We start from the raw sequence: 18850 nt of genomic DNA on the forward strand, positions 1-18850 counted from the left end.
CCAGCTGGGCCCTTCACAGGCACTGTCCCCTGCCGTGGGATTACAGTATGTACCGGTTCAGACCAGGTTAACTGTAGCTGGCGTCATCTCCCAGGAACTGAATTAGATGACCAAGGAATCCTAGTGAATGAAAACTTTCTGCTTTACATTTAATAGATAGTTTAGTTATTTTTCTATTCAATTCTTGTCTTTTTTATATAACCAGCTTTTAAAATTGGGAACCAATCAAAATTGTTTTAAAATTATTTTCCCCAAATTTGTTATGTCTTAGCAGCTGTTGAGGTGTTATAGTCACATTTTTATTTCAACAATCTTAAATATGATACATTCCTTCTTTTTGGCTACAGAAGCGATGTGCATAAGCATTGAACTTCAGATCAAGAGAGTTTTGTATGTACAGCTGTAGTGTGGTGTACTTTAACTGATACAAAATACACTTTTCTACTATGCATTTACCAGACTTTGTGCTGAACCACAAATGGAGAATGGTGTCCAATTGGAGATGATTTCAGTTTTGTCTGATATTAAAGTGTTTTCTTTTGAACATCACACTTAGGGACACAGAAACAACATTACAAGTAGTCCTAGTAGAATGCAAAGCTATTTTTTTGTTTTCAGATATCAACAGATTATGATAAAATACAGTAGAGGAGAACTTTATGAGACCATTTACTCTGCTAATAGTACTTTTTCTGCCTGCCATGCTGAGGCATGTCTGCACGGCTCAGTGCAGCGTTATATAGACATGCACAAGCCAGCTCTGATTGAGCTATCTCAGGTACCAAAAGCAGAATATCCACATTAACACAGTCCTCTGCCCTGGCTAATTAGCCAATGATAGCCCCAGAGGTTAATTTCTAGATTCGTGATTAATATTTAATGTGCTTTGAGCAGTTTAGTAAAACTTGTTTCTAAACATAATTAATATTGCATGCAGCAACAGCAACAGAGTAATACAATTTACATTAAATACTTCCAGTGTAATTTCTGCTGATTGTATCCCTTCACTTCTCTTTCGGGGCTCTGAATGTAGATCATGCGCTAATGCAACTCGGCATGGTTTAAATGAACTGTAATACAGAAAATTCTGTTCTGTCTTAATGAATCAGATAGCTTTATCCTATAGTTAAAGGAACTGTAATGAAATTATATGGCTAATAAATATTTCTGTCAGTCATTTTATTTTACCCTGCAGGTACAGATTCTTGGATCAAAATGGTTATATACAGAATGCTGTAGTCAAAAGATGTAAGATGCATAAGGTGGTAGCATATTCATATACGAGGGATCAAGCTCATCCTTACTGTGAATTGCCAGGTTCACTTTTTGCTAATAATGTGTCATATTATTGACTTCAGTTCGATTCTCAGATTGATTGTTCCTTCATAGTAGCTCTTTTCCTGCAAAAAGCAGTGAAATGCTGCTGTTTTTAACACATAACATTTGATACTCACATTGCACTGATTTTGGTTCTGCTTGGATGTAGTTTGTATGTAATAAGGTTTGAGAAAGCAGAGAAATTGGCCCAGAGGAATTGTTACACTTTTGCTTGTAATTATTTTGATTGAAAAATTAGGTTAGACAGTGACTGGAAAAGGCAGAGGGAAATGGCTATAATGTATGCAGACATTTTATCCATGGCATGAGTTTTGTAGCTTCAAAGATGGATATAGGCAAGAGAAATTGCTCATCTGTCCGTTGTTTTGTATTTAGCGGTTGTGCTAGACATTCAGCAGGTATCGGCCTCTCTAATTGCACTGACTGCCAGGCTCTTGTGATGATCCTCACAGGCTAAGGATCTGTCCTGATAAGACTATCCAGCCTTATTTTAAAGAGAGAAGAAGTGTACCAATGGATTAACTTGACCAAGTAATTGACATTGCATGGAGCTATAAGTAATATTGAATATATACATCATAGAAACATGGACCTGGAAAGTAGATCAAGACGTCTAATTTTCCCCTTGGCTGGGGCAGACCAAATGCACTTAAATTATCTCAGTAATGTTGGGGTATATGTTTCAGAACTCGGGCCAGCCAGCTTCACGCTTCCTTTCCCTGAAACACTCCCCCGTACTCTGATCCTTTCCTACAGCTGTCCCTGTGCTCACAAATCATTCTCTTGCACAGTCCCCATGAAGTATCCATTTCCAGATATTTGCCAATGGATTTTCCTTTCCTGCAAAATTAAGTCAGGTTATAACTTGGACTTTATCTGAACCTTGTTCAGGGTACAAAATCTTTTATCTTAATTCAGCATGCTAGATCTTGGTCAAAGTGTGCAGCACACAACTGTACAAGAATAATTTATCCATCACCTTCTGGAGTGAAAGCACAATGAATCACTACTGCGTTAGAGCTCGCGTTACCATCTCATAGCTTTCTCTTGGACAAGCATGTGCAAGCTCTTCCAGAGAGAGCTCCAGTTCATCGTTGTGCTGAGAATGCCCTGGGTGTTCCCAGGGTCTGTGCAGTCCCATTATGTGATGCCGGCATTATTTTGCAGCATCTTTCTCGATTGTACTCACTGTGCTTCACAGCGTAGTGTATTTTCTCTTGCCAAGACTAGTTTGCTACTAGTACAAACCTATCTAACTTTAAAGGATTTCAGGTGTATTTCTATGCTGTGCTTCCCATGACTGTACTGTAGACTTGTTCAAAAGCAGCTGCTTTCCTTCAGATTAGTCAATGAACGGTGTTAATTCTGTAACGTAGCATGCAGTACCTCAAGAGAGAGGGTGAAGTAAGATGGACAACCAAAAAAAATAATGCAATTCAGAGATTCCAGCTGGAATAATTTTACTTCTGAGACTTTAAGGTTTGGCTTGTCGTAGATTTTTGTGGAGAACCACAAAGGTGAGTGGGGAAAAGAAAGTATAGCCAAGCCAAGAATTTACCTGAGAGTCAGTGATGGAAGAAACTGTCATTGCAGCACTGAATAGTAATGTCTGCACAGGTTTGTTAATTTGCATAGATCCATATATGAGTACTTCATTCATTTGCTCTCAAACAGGTTCTCAGCCTGGCTCCAAATGACGGCTTTGCCAAAGTACATTATGGCTTCATCCTGAAGGCAGAAAACAAGATAGCAGAGAGCATACCCTATCTAAAGGTATTTTTCTTTTCTCGCCTACAGTAAATATTTGACCTGTGGAAAATAAAATTGCAACGTATAAAACACGTCAAGGTAGAAGCATACAAATCACATTTTAAGCTATGTGTTGGAGTTATATTGCTGTATCACTGCCTATGAACTGGAACAGGCTTGTACATTGAGACCCATAAATTCTTAAACATCAAGTATTGTTTTATTAGTGGTTAACCCTAAATACACAGCTGTGAGTCTCCAGTTGTTTTGAGTCTGGCAGTATGCTGCAAACCTATGGTTCTTGAAAAATCCAGAGAGGGTATAATTCTGAGTGTTTGGGAAGAAATATTACAAAATAAAACCTTCATCCAGCTTTCTAAATTGTTTGTGCATCTGTATGTTTTTTCTGCAATTGGTCAGGGGCAAGTGTCCATCTCCATATGGTTATACAGCCTGTATAACCTGTCTCTTGCATAGAACTGGCAGCCTATTTACAGCAACCAAATGAACTCTTTTAGAAGAGTGTTTTGTTTTTTGTTTTTTTTTTTTTTAGGAAGGACTAGAGTCTGGTGACCCTGGCACAAATGATGGACGCTTTTATTTTCATCTGGGTGATGCCTTGCAGAGAATGGGAGACAAAGAGGTAAACACTCAAGATGTTCTTGCTTTAAAGTCTAAACCTCTGATGCACTGCAAAATTCAGAAAAACTTTTAAGCACGGGCTCAATGTTGAAAACATGAGTAGTCCTATTGCAGTAATAATCAAGCATATGTGTGTTGAGGTCAAGATGAGCAACAGCAAAAAATCTGCTGCTGGTTTGGCAATGCAATCTCTTAGCATTCCTTGCTTCAGAACTAACCTAACCTTCTGAAGCTTGTATGGGGTTGTTTGAACCAAGGGACCAAACATTTTTTAAAAATTCAATGAAGATGTTTTTAGAGTCTGTTTTCTGGACCTACCACTTACTTAAAATGAAGATTTTAACCAGAATTAAAATAAACAATTACATGTATATCACTGTATTAAAGTTTTCTCATAGCTCTGATGTCACAGTGTTTTGTAAGCCTCTCTTCTTACCCAAAGTGACCTTGAGCACCAGTGAGTATGTGGTAAAAGAAGATTATGAGGGGACTGAATGTGTGAGCTGAGTTGCGGTATTTGTTCACTAATTAAAGTAGCAAACATCAGAAAAGCAGAAATTTGTGCAACAAATCTGTTGCATGCCCAACAAAAGCAAACATATGCGACTGAAAGCTATAAGAGTTTCCAATTTGTTATTTTAAAATCAAATTTAAAGTAAAAGCCAAATTTAAATGTGTGAATTAGCACTATTGCCATGGTAGGGGGGGCAGAGGGCTTTTGTTGCAGACTGTTATTATTAATGAACTATACTATGGGTATGAATTTAAAAATAAACAAAAAAGAAACCAAACCAAAAAACTCTATTCAGGTTCCTGGATGTGAATTATGGAAAAAATAAGAATAAAAAAGCATAGTGGAACTGATTTTTAATCAGTTATCTAGTAATGGATCTGAAATATTGATGCACAAAATACTGTAAAGAACACTGAGCTCTTCAGTATCTTGGCCTAGTCAGTAGGCAGTTCTCCATTATGAGCTATAGATAGGTGGACTATAATGAAGCCTGTGTTAGTGATCTTTCTGAAGCCTAGTTTATCAATTTAATTTTTTTTTTTATAAATTGTGGAACTTTTATTACAATACCTTCTACATACATTGAAATGTAATAATAACTGTATTTTTAGTTAGATTGCCTTCTCTATACAATAAAATATTCTTCCAATGAAGTTTTTTGAGTTTAAAACTTCATTTACCAGTGAAAATTAGTGGGCCTCATTCTGTAAGTAAACACACATGTGCACACACACAGACACGTCTGCTTGTGCAAGCACTGTCTCTCTGTCTGACTCCCTCTGTCTGTCTGTCCTTCTCTCAACAGCAAACCAAAAAGGAAATCCCTGTATGCTTCCATGGGATGTTCTGGGTTGAATGATTGAGCCTAGAACATCCCATTACAATGTTTGACTAAAGATACCACAAGGATGTAATTAATACATATTATCCCAATTCCTAGGATAATTATGTGTTTAATGTTTATGGAGCTAATGGTCAAATCTGCCATAGAAAAAGTTTTAAATGATGACAAATTAACTTCTTGGCATAGAGGAGACAACTTTATCAGTGGAAAGTCTGCTGTTAAGTTAAATTTTTCTCACTGACCTTGCTAGCCTTGCTGAACTTCAAGATTCAATCAAGGAAACAGATCGATATTTAAGGAACATGTGAAACTGCTACCAGTGAAGGCTTCTTCAAGGTAGATATTCATCTATTAGAGCTAAATTAGGAATTATGAACGTGGTCTTCGTAAGTGTTAGGGAAACAGTGTTGAGTATGCCCTTTCCATTTATAATTTGATAAAATGCCAAGCTGACTTAAAAAAAAGATAAAGTAGAACTGCAGAAGGTGTCATAGAATGAAATGCTGTTCACAGGGAATGTGTAAACTGAGCGCATCTCAGTTACCTTCCTGGAAAAGAAGCTATACTGTTGTAGCTGCCCTGAATAGTACAGTGGTCACTATTTAGTCTTTCCACTTCCGAGACCTGCATGCAGGAAGAAAGGTTTCTCATGGAAACTCAGGACTGGGAAGGATGAGCAAGGCAACCTAACTCTACTGCATGCTCTCAAAGGCATCCTCGTAGCACAGTTCTTTGAACAGATACAGATCAACAGCATCATATGTTGTGATTGTAGCTGATGGATCTTAAAAAGCAGCAACACTCATATTCATCAGTCAGTGGCTGAAACAAGTAATTCATCCCCCTTATCATTTGGGCTAACTCCAGACATTGCAAATGAATGCAGGCAGTCAGCATGAACAATCTATTCATATCGCACTGCTATTACAACTTACATCTTGGGGAGCATACGTTATAAATCATAATGCTTCCGTTTCAGAGACTTAACCAACATAACATCAAAATTTAAAGATACACTGTGTGTTACCCAAAAGTAATAATTTTTTTTTTTTTGACCCATACACAATTTTACAAAGCTTCCTTAGGGGAAAAAAGTTGAAAGCTTATATATGGTCTGCTGTTGCTGTGTTCATCCACACTATTTTTCTGTACTTCAGATAAATACTGTAAGGCAACATTCTGTTGCAGCCTTTCCTCCATTCTTGAAGAGAGTTCTAAAGATCAGAGTACCACATTTTTTAAAAGCTTGAAGAAAGTTGACAGACTTTCAAAAAATAATCTATGGTTACAAGATAGAAACATGTAAAATTTTAAGACAAAACTATCCAAAGTCATTGCATACCTTTTATCTGAAATAAAAGATCTCAAAGATGACACCTGGAAATTTTTAGAAATAATCCATTACATGAAGAGTTTTCAATAGCTTTTTTTTTTATTGACTAACTGACTGCTAACAGTAAGTAAGTCTTGGCAAGTCACACACTGTTCTCATGGCTGATTTGTATCCAAAAAAGTTATGGTTTTCCTTCTAGTTTACTGGCTTCAGGGTAAACACAAATCATAAGCTGACACAAATTGTTCTCCTAGAGAGGTGTTTATTTGATTGTATATTTTGCTTTCTATTAGACCTCACATATAAAATGATTCTTCTTGAGCTGAAGAGTTGGTACTGTGGTTTTTGTCTCAGCAAGTCTTTTGGTTTAGACTTCATATGAAATGTGGGCAGATTAATGGACAATTGGAGTACGCTCATGTGTTAGCATAGGAGAAATTACTCTCTCTGAAAAACAAATAACAATTAAAATAGTTAGGCATGCAGGGAAACTACCATACCAGAATGCTACTGGGGACAGTGTTCATCTTGTTCAGATGTTGCAATTTAACCCCAGCTGGTAACTAAGCACCAGACAGCCACTCACTCATTCACACACACACCCCCAGTGGGATGAGGGCAAGAATCAGAAGGGTAAAAGCACAAAAACTAGTGAGTTGAGCTAAAGACAGTTTAACAGGTAAAACAAAAGCCACACACGCAAGCAAAGCAAAGCAAGGAGTTCATTCACTGCTTCCCATTGGCAGGCAGCTGTTTAGGACTTTCTCCAGGAAAACAAGGCTCCATCGTGTGTAATGGTAATTTTGGAAGACAAGCACCACAATTCCAACTGTTCCCCCCTTCCTTCTTCTTCCCCCGGCTTTTATTGCTGACAATGATGTCATACGGTATGGAATATCCTTTGGTCAGTTGGGGTCAGCTGTCCCTGCTGTGTCCCCTCCCAACTTCTTAGGCATCCCCAACCTACTCACTCAGAAGCAGAAAAGGTCTTGACTCAGTGTAACAACTGCTCAGCAATAACAAAATAATTCCTGTATTATCTACACTGTTTTCAGCACAAATCCAAAACATAGCCTCATGCTAACTACTATGATGAAAATTAAGCCTATCCCAGCCAAAACCAGCACACCACATTTTCCATGCTCCTGCTAGAAAGAAAAGCAGAGGGTTTGTTTTTTTGAGGAGAACTTGGCAAGGAGGTGCTACAGCCAGGAAAGGCAGCTAATGATGAGGTGTGGGGGGTGAAGTATTATTAAGTGGAAGCACAAGGGTGAAGTTATAGACTGGTTTATGTAGAGCGAGATATGAAGAACTACTAGGTTGTGTGAAGGAGCGTGAGAATATGGTCCAAGCTTGGATGAGTGACGCTTAGGCAGAGGTGAATTGGACAGGTTGCAGGCTTGGGAGGGAGCAAATTTCAAGCGGTGTAGCTAGAGAGGGACTCCGTGCACGACTCCAAGTAAAGAGGTTTTTGGACAGTTTCTGTTCAAAGCAGGGATAGCTGCCTGCTTCAGTCCCTCTGCTCTGGACTTCGTACCCCATATCTCCCTACCTAGCTGTCCTGTCTTATCCTTTTTTTTTTTTTTTTCATGTTGTCTGAAATATTGCAGCTGTAGCAGCAATGCTGGAGAGGAGGGAGGCAGCTATATGTAGCCTTGTCTGTATATGGTTCATCACAGTGCTGCTTGTGCTGGATCTATCCATTCCAAGCATCCCATATGCTTCCTTTTCGGGATCTTGCTTTGCTGCTATACAGTGGTTAACCAAGTTGTGGAAAGGGAGTAAGACAAAGAAATGTTGGGTATTAGCCTCAGTAGGTTTCTACCACGTGAAATAAAGGGAAGGGACAAGAAAAATTAGTAGCATCAGCTCAATTCTGGTGTAGCAACAAGTATTTGAAGAAACTCAAGTGCATGTATATATTAGATAATTATGTAACAATTTAGATTCACAGAGTCAGCATTGATTTCATCATCACAGCATCTCCAATGGCAGCAGAAGGCAGTCATCTTTAATTCATATGTAGAGAATTGAAATACAAAGAAAACAAGGTTGACCACGATGACAAACAACTGGGTCTTCCAAATCCAAGGACAGCGCCTAGATTACTGACCCGTATTTGGTGTGAATGGTTGTGAGAGGGTTATCCTATTTTGCTAATGTTGGATCGGACAGCCTTGGACGACTGATCTCTTTTGAGATTGTTGGTTGGGGGTTTTGGGGTTTGTTTGAGTTTTTTTCATTGAAGTGTTCATTATTACATTACATTAGAAGAATAAGCCTGGTGTCCAAAGAGACAGTCTGTTACCTTACCAAAAAAGCATGTTACTTTTTCTTTGGAGCTTAACTGATGTGGATTTTGTTGTTAACTGCAATCTTTTAGGCATACAAGTGGTATGAACTTGGATACCAAAGAGGTCACTTCGCATCAGTTTGGCAGCGCTCCCTCTACAATGTCAAGGGACTGAAAGCTCAACCTTGGTGGACAGCAAGGGAAACGGGTTATATGGAACTGGTGAAGGTAAGGCAGATCATTTCTGTATAGTTTGATTTTTTTTTTTAATAACAACTATAATCTAAGATATTGAGCTAAGAAAATTCTGTGAAGTCTGAATCACTGGCTGTGAGTTCCAGACATCAGTCTCAGACTGAGCACAAGATTTAACTAACATACTATAAAATGAGCTCAGACCTTTTCAAAGTTGAGAATGGGGACAGGAAGGCTGAAATGATTAATAAATACAAAATTTGCTGGTAGACAACCGGAATGTCGCAAGTGCAAAATGACAGCAGGTAATGTCTGGGACACTCCTTGTGAATTTTTGATTCATCCAGAAAGGCTGTGTCCTTCATCCCTTGCGTCATATTTGGTGATTTGGAAAAAATCACAAAAAGCTTTGGAAGCTTTTAACTACGTAAGAGAAACAAGTGTAGACTGTTGATGGTGATGGATTTAGCAAAAGATAACAACATAGAATTTAAGTTCTTTTTCTTATTTAATGCAAGACAGGTAGTCTGGTTATTATTCATAATAATAGCTAGTGTTTCCAAAATGCCATAATTTTTATTATTTTATTTTAATTTTTATGATTTTAATCATAGTTCGTAAAAAAGAGGCGGGGGGGAAGAACCTTTTTTCTCCTGTATTTTTTAATTATCGGTATGTGGTTTAAAAAAATTATTCTGCAGAAATAATTTAAAAACACAAATGTTTTTACTTATCAAACATCATACTTTTGCCAAGAGACAGGTTCCTTCAGAGTGGTTGTTTCATTATACTTAGTTACATCACACGTTAAAAAGCCTACTATGAAAGAATGATTTTACTTAAAAAAAAAAAAAAAAAAAAAGAAATTAAAAAAGGAAGATTAGTCCTTGTTATGCTTTTGATGGCAGCATAAATAAGGGTAGGAAATTTAAATTAAAGTGTGATTCTCCTGTGTAATCTCAGTCACACAAAAAAAAGCAATTAGTTTTATGGACTAGCATTTGGGAAGATTTGAAATGTGCATCTATTGAACTCATTCTTGAGGAATGTGTAGGAATAGATACTCCCTGCCATAAAGGAGATGGAGAAACTGGAAACTTCTTGTCATACTTTAGCCAAACAAAACAGAAAGAATATATAATATTATATTGATGTTTTAGAGCTATCTGCAGTGGCATAAGAGGTATTTCCAGAGATGTTTAATTTTTACTGCATGAAAGAACTATCTAAGGATGGCATGTCTCTCATTCTAGTGTTAACTTTCCTACTGCTTTACTAAAAAAAGAAGCCTAGACAACTAATTTAGGCCTGATGTTTAATTGCTTGATGGGTAAGATTAACGACAATATCATACATTATTTACTTCACTGTTACCTACTTGCCTGGATGTCTTAAGGAAGAGGGGTTTCTTAGTTTCTTAAAAAAAACAAACAAACAAACAAAAAAAAACAAAAAACCCCACCAAAACAAAAACAACAAAACAAAAGACTGATAATATCCCAGTAACACTTAACAGGACGTGTATTGTGGTGGTAAATCCTGGTTAGGGCTACTGTGCCAAGGGAAGTGGATCTTTGCATCTCTTTAGCTGGGACAGGCTAGTGCTTAATTTTTTCGTGGTTTCCTTGAAAGAGTAGGAAGAGGCACCTGATTTCTCAGGGAGCAGAAAATATAAGCCTTTAAATTAGGAAGAGTGAGTCAAGTTATTTATGTGGAAATATTTTGCTAATGATTCTGATCTACGGTATCTGAGGCCTTTGGATCTCGAGATTCAAGAAGCTGTTTCTTGTTTGAGCTCAGCTGAACAGAAACTTTACTTTTATCTTTGCAAACCTGTCCTCCTCCCTTGCAGCAATGACAGCAATTAGCTTTCCATGGACAGTCTTACTTCGTCACTGCATCATTGTCTGGTGCCTTTTGTAAAACCCCAGTATAGCATTATTTTTCTGATCTAGGGCTCATTGAAAAAATAATAAAAGAGGTATAATGCTGTTGGATCCTAGAGACTTTTCACCAGTCTGAAAATAATACATAGGTAATGACCTAGGAAACTTTGTCCTTTCCTTGTGTTGTGTCCATTGATTTTTGGAAAGGAGCCAGAGGATGGTTTGCCAATACTATACTACAGTGAATAGCTGATTGATTAAAGTAGATCTTGCATTGTCAGTTTTTTTCTGATGGCTTACATTTTATTAATTAGAAGTTTGAAGTGCAGCAAGAAAAGTGCAGAAAGAGAATGAAAGTACTGGCAACAGCACATATCCATGAAGTTTTCTGTAGAGTGATAGCTAGGGCTTAATGGTTTGGCTAATGATAGCTAAATGTTCATATTTAAATACATATTTCAGTTTAATTTCTCCATTAAAGCGTGGCTGGATACTTTAAGGGGACCCTTGGGTTGAAAAGAGCAGAAATGATGTGTACACGTCTTATGTTCAAGCACTCTGAGGGACCGAATGGGTGCATGGAATCTGTTTTGAAAGGTTTAAAATACTGTCCCTTACTAGGAGTTCATCAGCGTTCCCCAGCAGAGACACAGTAACTGATGGTGAATACTCTCCTACTCTGTTCCAGTAACAAAGTGAAATAGATTGAAGTGTTCACCATGATTTTATTTTATAGTCAAATGGATTAAAATGGATGAGTGGTCGATAGTTATGCTTCACATGAGGGGTAGTAACCTCTTAATCTCTGCCTGTATCATTTATGACCATTGAAGGCGTTTGACAGCACAGAGTAAGGATTCTTTTAAGGTAACAGTCACACATAAAAATAAACCAATATTAAGAAATCTCTATCTAAATATAGTAACATCTTTGCCAATAAAATCTATGCTATTGCCAGATGTTAAGCAATTGTAAACTTCCATTATTATTAGGAATTGTATTTAAAAAGTCATGCAGAGTTTTATGGGAATCAGCTGCTAGGAAACAAGTGCATATGCTCCCAACGCTGTTTGCCTCCTGATTCTTTGCTTGAAATCAGGATATTGCACCAAATATAATATGAATTTGTTGCTCTAACCTGAGGCTTGAATCCCTACATGTTATGGAGCACAATCATATTGAACTTTTTTTCTGTAGATACCAGCTCTTGGATCAAGAGCCTGAAGTCCAAGTCCTGGATTTAGTCGTTATGTTTTAAACGTATTATGCATTCTTAGCATTCAGGGGGTGCATAAGAGTCTGTAAAATCAGGGAGGTCAAGGCTGAGCTGTGTTTGAACTCCTGTAACTCCCTGCTTCCTGTCTGCGTGGGAGTTATCTATTACTCATAGTGAAGCACCGTCAGTGCCTTTTATAAGTGGGGTCCAGGTTTTCAGGAGTATAGAGACGCTATTGCCATCAGTGCAAGTTATATCTGAAATAATTGAAGAGCTAGTTCAAAATCAATGACGTATTCAAATCACTTCATATCCAGCATGCTAGGGAAGGAGTCTTCAAAGGCAAGGACAAACACACATCTTTGAAGGTTAGCTTTGAGCCTGTGGCACTTGTGAAGGATTAGAGGTGACAAAGCAGCTGTTGCCTGCAACTCCTTGGACCACCAGCGCTCTTCATGCATCATCTTGTCTACATGGGTGAATACTCCATCTTACCTTTTTTCAGAAGAGGAATTAGGTGGAGTTTGAGGAAACAGAGAAGCACCTGTAATATCTCTTAGTTTTCCAGTTTTCTTGTTCTGTATCACTTTAAATTGAGGTTGATGTAAATATATGTTATTCTTTTGGTTCTCTTCTCCAGCCAGTGCAAAATCAGGTACTTAAGCTGGTATTTGCTTTTGTAGGTAAGGTAGCGCTGAATCAGTCCCAGCACTGTTCCCGTATTCATCTCTGATCAGGAGCAAATTTCCAGTCTTGTTTTGTACCCTGCATTTTGGAAAAGTCAGTTTTCTAAGTATATTCTAAGAAACATTTCTACTTTATGTTAACTGTTAAACGAGTGTTACAGAAACCCTACAGTGGGAGAGAGTGAGGTGAATGCACCAGGAAAAATCATAAGTGCTCTTCCTCTTTACTGATGTATGAGACAGAAAATAATTTCCTAGGAAGAAGAGAGTACTGTAATAACAGAAATTTTCGTAGGCGTTAGCCTACCTAAAAATGTTCTAGGGGCAGAAAGTTGCTGTATTACAGACAGCACGTTCTAGCGGTGGCTTACTGAGACTTTTGTGATACATCAACGTACAACCTATTTTGTGTGAACATTTTGTCTTTTAATTGAAAATACTCAAGTGGAAAATGCAACTGTTTAGTTTAAATGGGTAAGGCTCATAACCATATGGAGTTTTAAGGCTAAAAAGGGGCAGTTATATCACCTAGTTTCACAGACTTTTGAGTTTTACTCAGCTTTGCACATCATATAAAGAGGTAGTGTGGGAACACACCTTATCCTATTTTCAGTATGAAATTGATAGAAAATGTCTTCCAGAAATGCTTTGCTCAAGAGCACAAAGGAAAAATGAAAACTATTCACCTAAAATAAGGTTTAGCGAGTAAAGAAAGCAGCTGGGAAATTGAAGTCACTTTTATCCAGGTCCTTTGTTACATGGAGGGTTTTTCATTTATACTGCTATAATATTAAAATGACTTATTATTAGTAGAATAAAAGGTTTTCTGATCTATCTGATTTTAACAAATATCATGTCCTAAGGCAACAGAGAACAGAATTTTTAATTCTACAAGCTTGTGGTTTTGGTATGTATGAAGTACAAGGCATCTTACACATTTTTAGTGATTGTGTCTGTAAATCATCACCTGGCATTTCAAGTCATATTTGTTCTTTTTCAATAGCATCAGCATGTGCAAGTGAATTTTCAAAAGCCTTTTTGAAGGTTTAAATCAAAACTGTCAGCTCAAGTGGCCTGTTTACATTTGTAAATGTAAAAATCTTTGAACCCTGGTGTTCTGCCAATGCCTGGAGTTCCAGGTATGCGAGTGGTTTTCTAGTTGCAGGAGTGCTTCCAGGTAACAGGTGCTGTCTTTAAGAAGATCAATACTCTTCCTAGCTTGCAATACAAAATGATCTGTTAAAGAGCCCTTAAGCTAATCAAAAAGCAAGTCAAATTGAGGCCTCATCTGCAAAGAAGCAGGGGATTACTGAAATTTTATGATCCCAATGTTATTGAATCTGAGGAGTGCTGTGAGAGTTGTTTTTCCTGCCTTAACATGTCAGAAGGGAACTGAATATAAAGAAACTTGATAAGGATGATGAATGCTTTTTTAGTGCTTTTAAATTAAAAAAAAATTTAGTAACAGGAGGGAAAAATAAAAACAGTACTAAAGCCAAACACAGTAACAAGACTCTCTAAACAGTCCTTAGAAAAAAATTGGAAGCTCATTCGGGATGAGGGGCTTGCTGTGATGGATAAAAAAAGAAGTCTTTTCCTGCCTGAAGATGAGAATCTACGAGAAAAAGGAGACTGGAGCCAGTTTACCTTATGGCAACAAGGTAAAACATCTTGTATTTCTTCTCTTTCACCGATTTCACTTTCTCAGATTAATAGGGTGTGATATGGAGTAGCAACACATTTTTTTTCCAGAACCATTTCTGTAATCACTGGATCTGCAGAAGAAGGGAGCTAATAAAATAGTTTCTGGGACCTCTGCAGCAGTGAACAAGAGTTCTTTATCTTAAACCATGTTGTCCCCAAGCACTTCTAAGAATCCCTTGAGGGTAATACTCCTCTTCTGGCAAGGCTGCCAACATTTTGCGTGGTAATGCATAGTACAGATCAGCCTGAGGAAAGATGGGAATGTGGGAGGTACAGATCAGCCTGAGGAAAGATGGGAATGTGGGAGAAGTTGCATCCTCAATATTGTGTTGTCAGCCAAGTGAGATCTTTCATTCAGAAATGGTATGAGCAAGAGAATATGAGCTTTAATAAGTCTGCTGCCCTGTCCTTGAGCTGTGCAGTGGGAGGCCTGATTATTGGAATGACCTTAAATTCTTATAAGACTCTGTGTATAAGTGTACATAAAATATTAAAACCTACTTCTATAAAAATATAATCTGGTGTTGAAATGGTATGATGTTGGTGGCATTTTTAATCTTTGTTTTCCATGCAGCCTCTTTAATGATTATAGTTTTAGAATCATATTTAAAAAATGGTAGAAAGCCTGCTCTTCACAAATAATTTAAAAGCAAAGATGTTGCAGGCTGCTCTGATATTACAATGTGTAAGTACTTCTGTTTCAGAATCCGTAAAATGGGAATAATAGTATTTAGCTACTTTTCAGTGTCAGCTCTTTGACAGCTTTTTTGCTCTTCTGCAAAGCAGAAAGCAAGGAAATGTTCATTCATTGGTCTTTACCAATGCTCTATCCATTATTTTCACTAGGAAGAAAAAATGAGAATGCTTGTAAAAGTGTTCCGAAAACATGTGCATTACTGGAAAGATTCCCAGAAGCTACTGGCTGCAGAAGAGGGCAGGTACCTTGCAAATTTCTTCACTTTTGCAAATACCTAGTGCTGGGAGCAGGTGATTTTGAGGAATGTGTGTAGAGGCATGCACAAACTTGGTATATTTAATGATGCTTCAGATGAACAATGAAGTTAACAGTGAAAATATGCCCAATTTAAGCCCTCAGCAAATACAAGGTGAAATAAGTCAGCTGAAGCCTTTCCATGGAATCTTTAGTTGAGCCATTTTACCTGGTGTTTGCTGGGAGCTCGTGGTTTGTAACTAGTTATGTGCTATGGGTCAACCAATAAGTAGTAATTTACTAAACCTCAGCCCTAAGGGACCTGATCTGACTCACATTTAACCATGATTTGAGCAGGAGGTTGGATAGGTCCTTCGTAACCTGAACTTTTTTTCTGTTCTGACCCTAACTTTACAAGACTAATTCAGAGTGCCAGATTCTCACTGTGATAAACTTCAACTACCTACCCAGCCTGGCTGCATTAGACAGAGGAGAATCACGTCATGGAAGCCAAACAACAGTACTGCTGTCACATGCTCCTTTCCTAAAGGTGAAGGAAGGAAATTTTACATCCATGAGCTGTGGCCTTGGGTGCCAGCGAAGTTTGTTTCAAGTGCCTGGTCTACACTGACTAGTCAGCTACAAATTAACCTCATTAAATCATGCAGTAGATATACATCGTATGGATCAATACATACACAGCTGGATGAATGGCCCAACACAGATATGATGTGATTCTGTAAGACAGAATTTGCCATTACTCTTAGTTTTTTTCTTGTTTAAGTTATTATATCTGTAATGACTACATGAGAATAACCTTCATGTTTCAAAATTAAGGATGCAAAAGTTGGAAAACACAGTGCTAGCGTAATCCTAACTCAGAGCCTTGAGAGTAGGTGTTCAGCTTTTTCACCAGACTCTTGCTTTTGATGTGCGGAAGCGCGCTAGGTGGCTGCTGTTGTGGACATGAACAAAGCTGTTCTTGTATTGATTTTTTGCAAAAACTGGTTGTGGTGAATATAACTGATGAGAGAAGTCATCACGTTCAGTGCGGCTAACTGCAAGCAAGCTGCTTTCTGTGGTGTCCACAGCCAAAATGGATCTAACCCAGAGAGCAAATTTTCTTTGAGAGCTACTGTTTTGTTCATCATTTTTTGGAACCCCAGATGTTGTCACCAGAACATGGTTTGCAGAAGTATTGTGTATTCACAGCTATAACTGTAGTCATGTCTTTTGAACATATGAAATGTAAAATAGTGTGAAAAATGGTGCTCTAGAAGTCTGGAGTTTTACATGCAGTATTAGAGGATGCCTTGGACAATTTTGGTCTTATGCTAGCCATGCCTCAGATTCTTACTGGTAAACTAAATATTAAATGTTACCTAATCTCTATTCATGTACTGAAGTACTTGGAAGCAATGGGAGCAAACATAATCAGGAAATTGGGAATTCTGCGCTAGATAGACCCTTTGGATGCTTTGGGCACCTTGCGTATTGACAAAGATAAAAAGAAAAGTAAAGTATTCACTACCTGCTCAATGCTACTGAGAGACTGTGTAGAACAATAGCAAGTGATTATGTTATTGAAAATTATATCGCTGTTCGTAAAAATAGCAGTAAACTAAAAGTAGCACAGGCAGTTTTAATTCTGAGCATTTCTTAACTCTCTGGAGTTTTACTTTACAACCAAAATATAACTTGATGGTAGTTCATGACTCTTTATATGTAGTACTTGAATATAGAGCACTGATTACTGTCATGTATGTCAACCTTCCTCACAGATCTGTCTAGATATGTCTGTGAATTATATCTTTCTGTAATGCTGGTATATTAGCATTAAGAAAATTGTTTTTCTGGGACATTAGTAATTACCCTGTGTAGCCAGTTATTTGCATTGCATTAGGGTCTGATAGGGCAATCAAGCTAATGTATCTTGCTGTAGCGGTGATGGTGGGGTGGAGCATCAGTGTTCACCATTGCCACTTGAGCTTATCACTTGCTGTCATGAAAAGCTTCTGGTAAGCTGAAACCTCAGATGGTGGCAATGGCTAAGACATTAGACACATACTGGCTTATGCTGATTTTGTTACAGCTGGAGAGCAAGCAATACCTTAAGCATAAAGATTCATCAAAGTTACCCTGTCCCAGCCATGTGTTATTCACACTTCCTGTTCGTTGAGTTGCTGTAGAATCACAGAAAGGCTGCCGTGGGCAAGGACCTCCGGAGATGACCATGTTCAACCGCTTACTCAAAACATGATGAACTAAAGCAGGTTGCTCAGCAGTGTGTCCAGTCAGGTTTTGAATGCCTCTGAGGGCAGAGACTCTACAGCCTCTCTGGACAACCTGTTCCAATGTACAGTAAAAAAGTTTTTTCTTGTGTTTAAATGGAATTCCCTGTGTTTCAATCTGTGTGCATTGCCTCCCTGCCTTTCACTGGATACCGTTGAGAAGAGCCTCCCTCCATCTTCATTACTCCTCCCACCAGGTAATTATATACATTGACAAGATCCCTCTGAGCCGTCTCTACTCCAGGCTGAACCGTCCCAGCTCTCTCAGCTTCTTGTATGTCAGATGCTCCAGTCCCTTAATTGTCTTTGTAGCTCTTCACTAGACTCGCTCCAGTATGTCCATGTCTCTCTCATAGCGTGTAGCACAGAACTGGACCCAGCACTCAAGACATCTCACCAACTCTGAGTAGAGTAGAAGGATCACCTCCCTCAGCTTGCTGCCAAAGCTCTCTCTAATGCAGCCCTGGAGCCTGTTGGTCGTCTTGCTGCAAGGGCACATTGCTGGCTCATGTTCAAATTGTTGTCTATGAGGACCCCCAGGTCTTTTTCTGGGAAGCTGCTTTGCAGACAGTTGTCCACCAGTTTGTATTGGTGCATGGGGTTATTCCTCCCCAGTGCAGAACTTTGCATTCCTCTTTGTTGAATGTCATGAGATTCCTGTTTGCACCTTTCTCCAACCTGCCAAACCTGTCAGTGTCCCAATGAGCGGCAGAAATATCAATGTAGTGTATGAGCCATTCCTCCTCAACTTTCTATTATCTGCAAACTTGCTGAGGGGGATGCACTCTGTCCCATCATCTCCATCATTTGTGAAGCTAATAAACAGTGTTGGACCCAGTATTGAGCCCTGGGGTACACCTCTGATGAATGGCCTCCAGCTGGACTTTGTGCCTCTGATTACAACTCTTTGAGACTGGCTGACCTTTCAGTTTTCAAACCACTTCACTATCAACTTACCTAGTTTCTATTTCATCAGTTTGTCAGTGAGGATGGTTATGGCAGACAGCATTGAAAGTCTTACTAAAGTACTGATAAACAACATACATAAATCTCCCCTCATACAGCAAGCTAGTAATCTCACCATCAAAAGCTGGTTAAGTACAATTTCTCCTTTGTAAATCCATGCTGACTGCTCCCAGTCAACTTCTTTTCCTTCATGTGTTTGGAAGTGCTTTCCAGGATTATTTGCTCCATCACATTCCCAGGGATCAAGGTGAGGCTGACTGGC

At 38.4% G+C, this 18850-nt stretch overlaps 1 protein-coding gene across 7 annotated transcripts in view; it reads left to right on the forward strand.

Moving 5' to 3' along the window:
• ASPH (aspartate beta-hydroxylase) overlaps nt 1–18850 on the forward strand; it is a 117521-nt gene that overhangs the window by 91611 nt on the left and 7060 nt on the right. For all 7 annotated transcript variants that reach the window (XM_075416087.1, XM_075416088.1, XM_075416082.1 and 4 more), the window contains 5 exons: nt 3013–3111; nt 3641–3730; nt 8804–8941; nt 14222–14357; nt 15247–15338. In XM_075416087.1, coding sequence (XP_075272202.1) covers nt 3013–3111; nt 3641–3730; nt 8804–8941; nt 14222–14357; nt 15247–15338 — 555 coding nt within the window. The remainder of the gene's footprint in view (nt 1–3012; nt 3112–3640; nt 3731–8803; nt 8942–14221; nt 14358–15246; nt 15339–18850) is intronic.

The sequence above is a fragment of the Opisthocomus hoazin genome, chromosome 3 (genome assembly GCF_030867145.1).
Source record: "Opisthocomus hoazin isolate bOpiHoa1 chromosome 3, bOpiHoa1.hap1, whole genome shotgun sequence".
NCBI lineage: Eukaryota > Metazoa > Chordata > Aves > Opisthocomiformes > Opisthocomidae > Opisthocomus > Opisthocomus hoazin.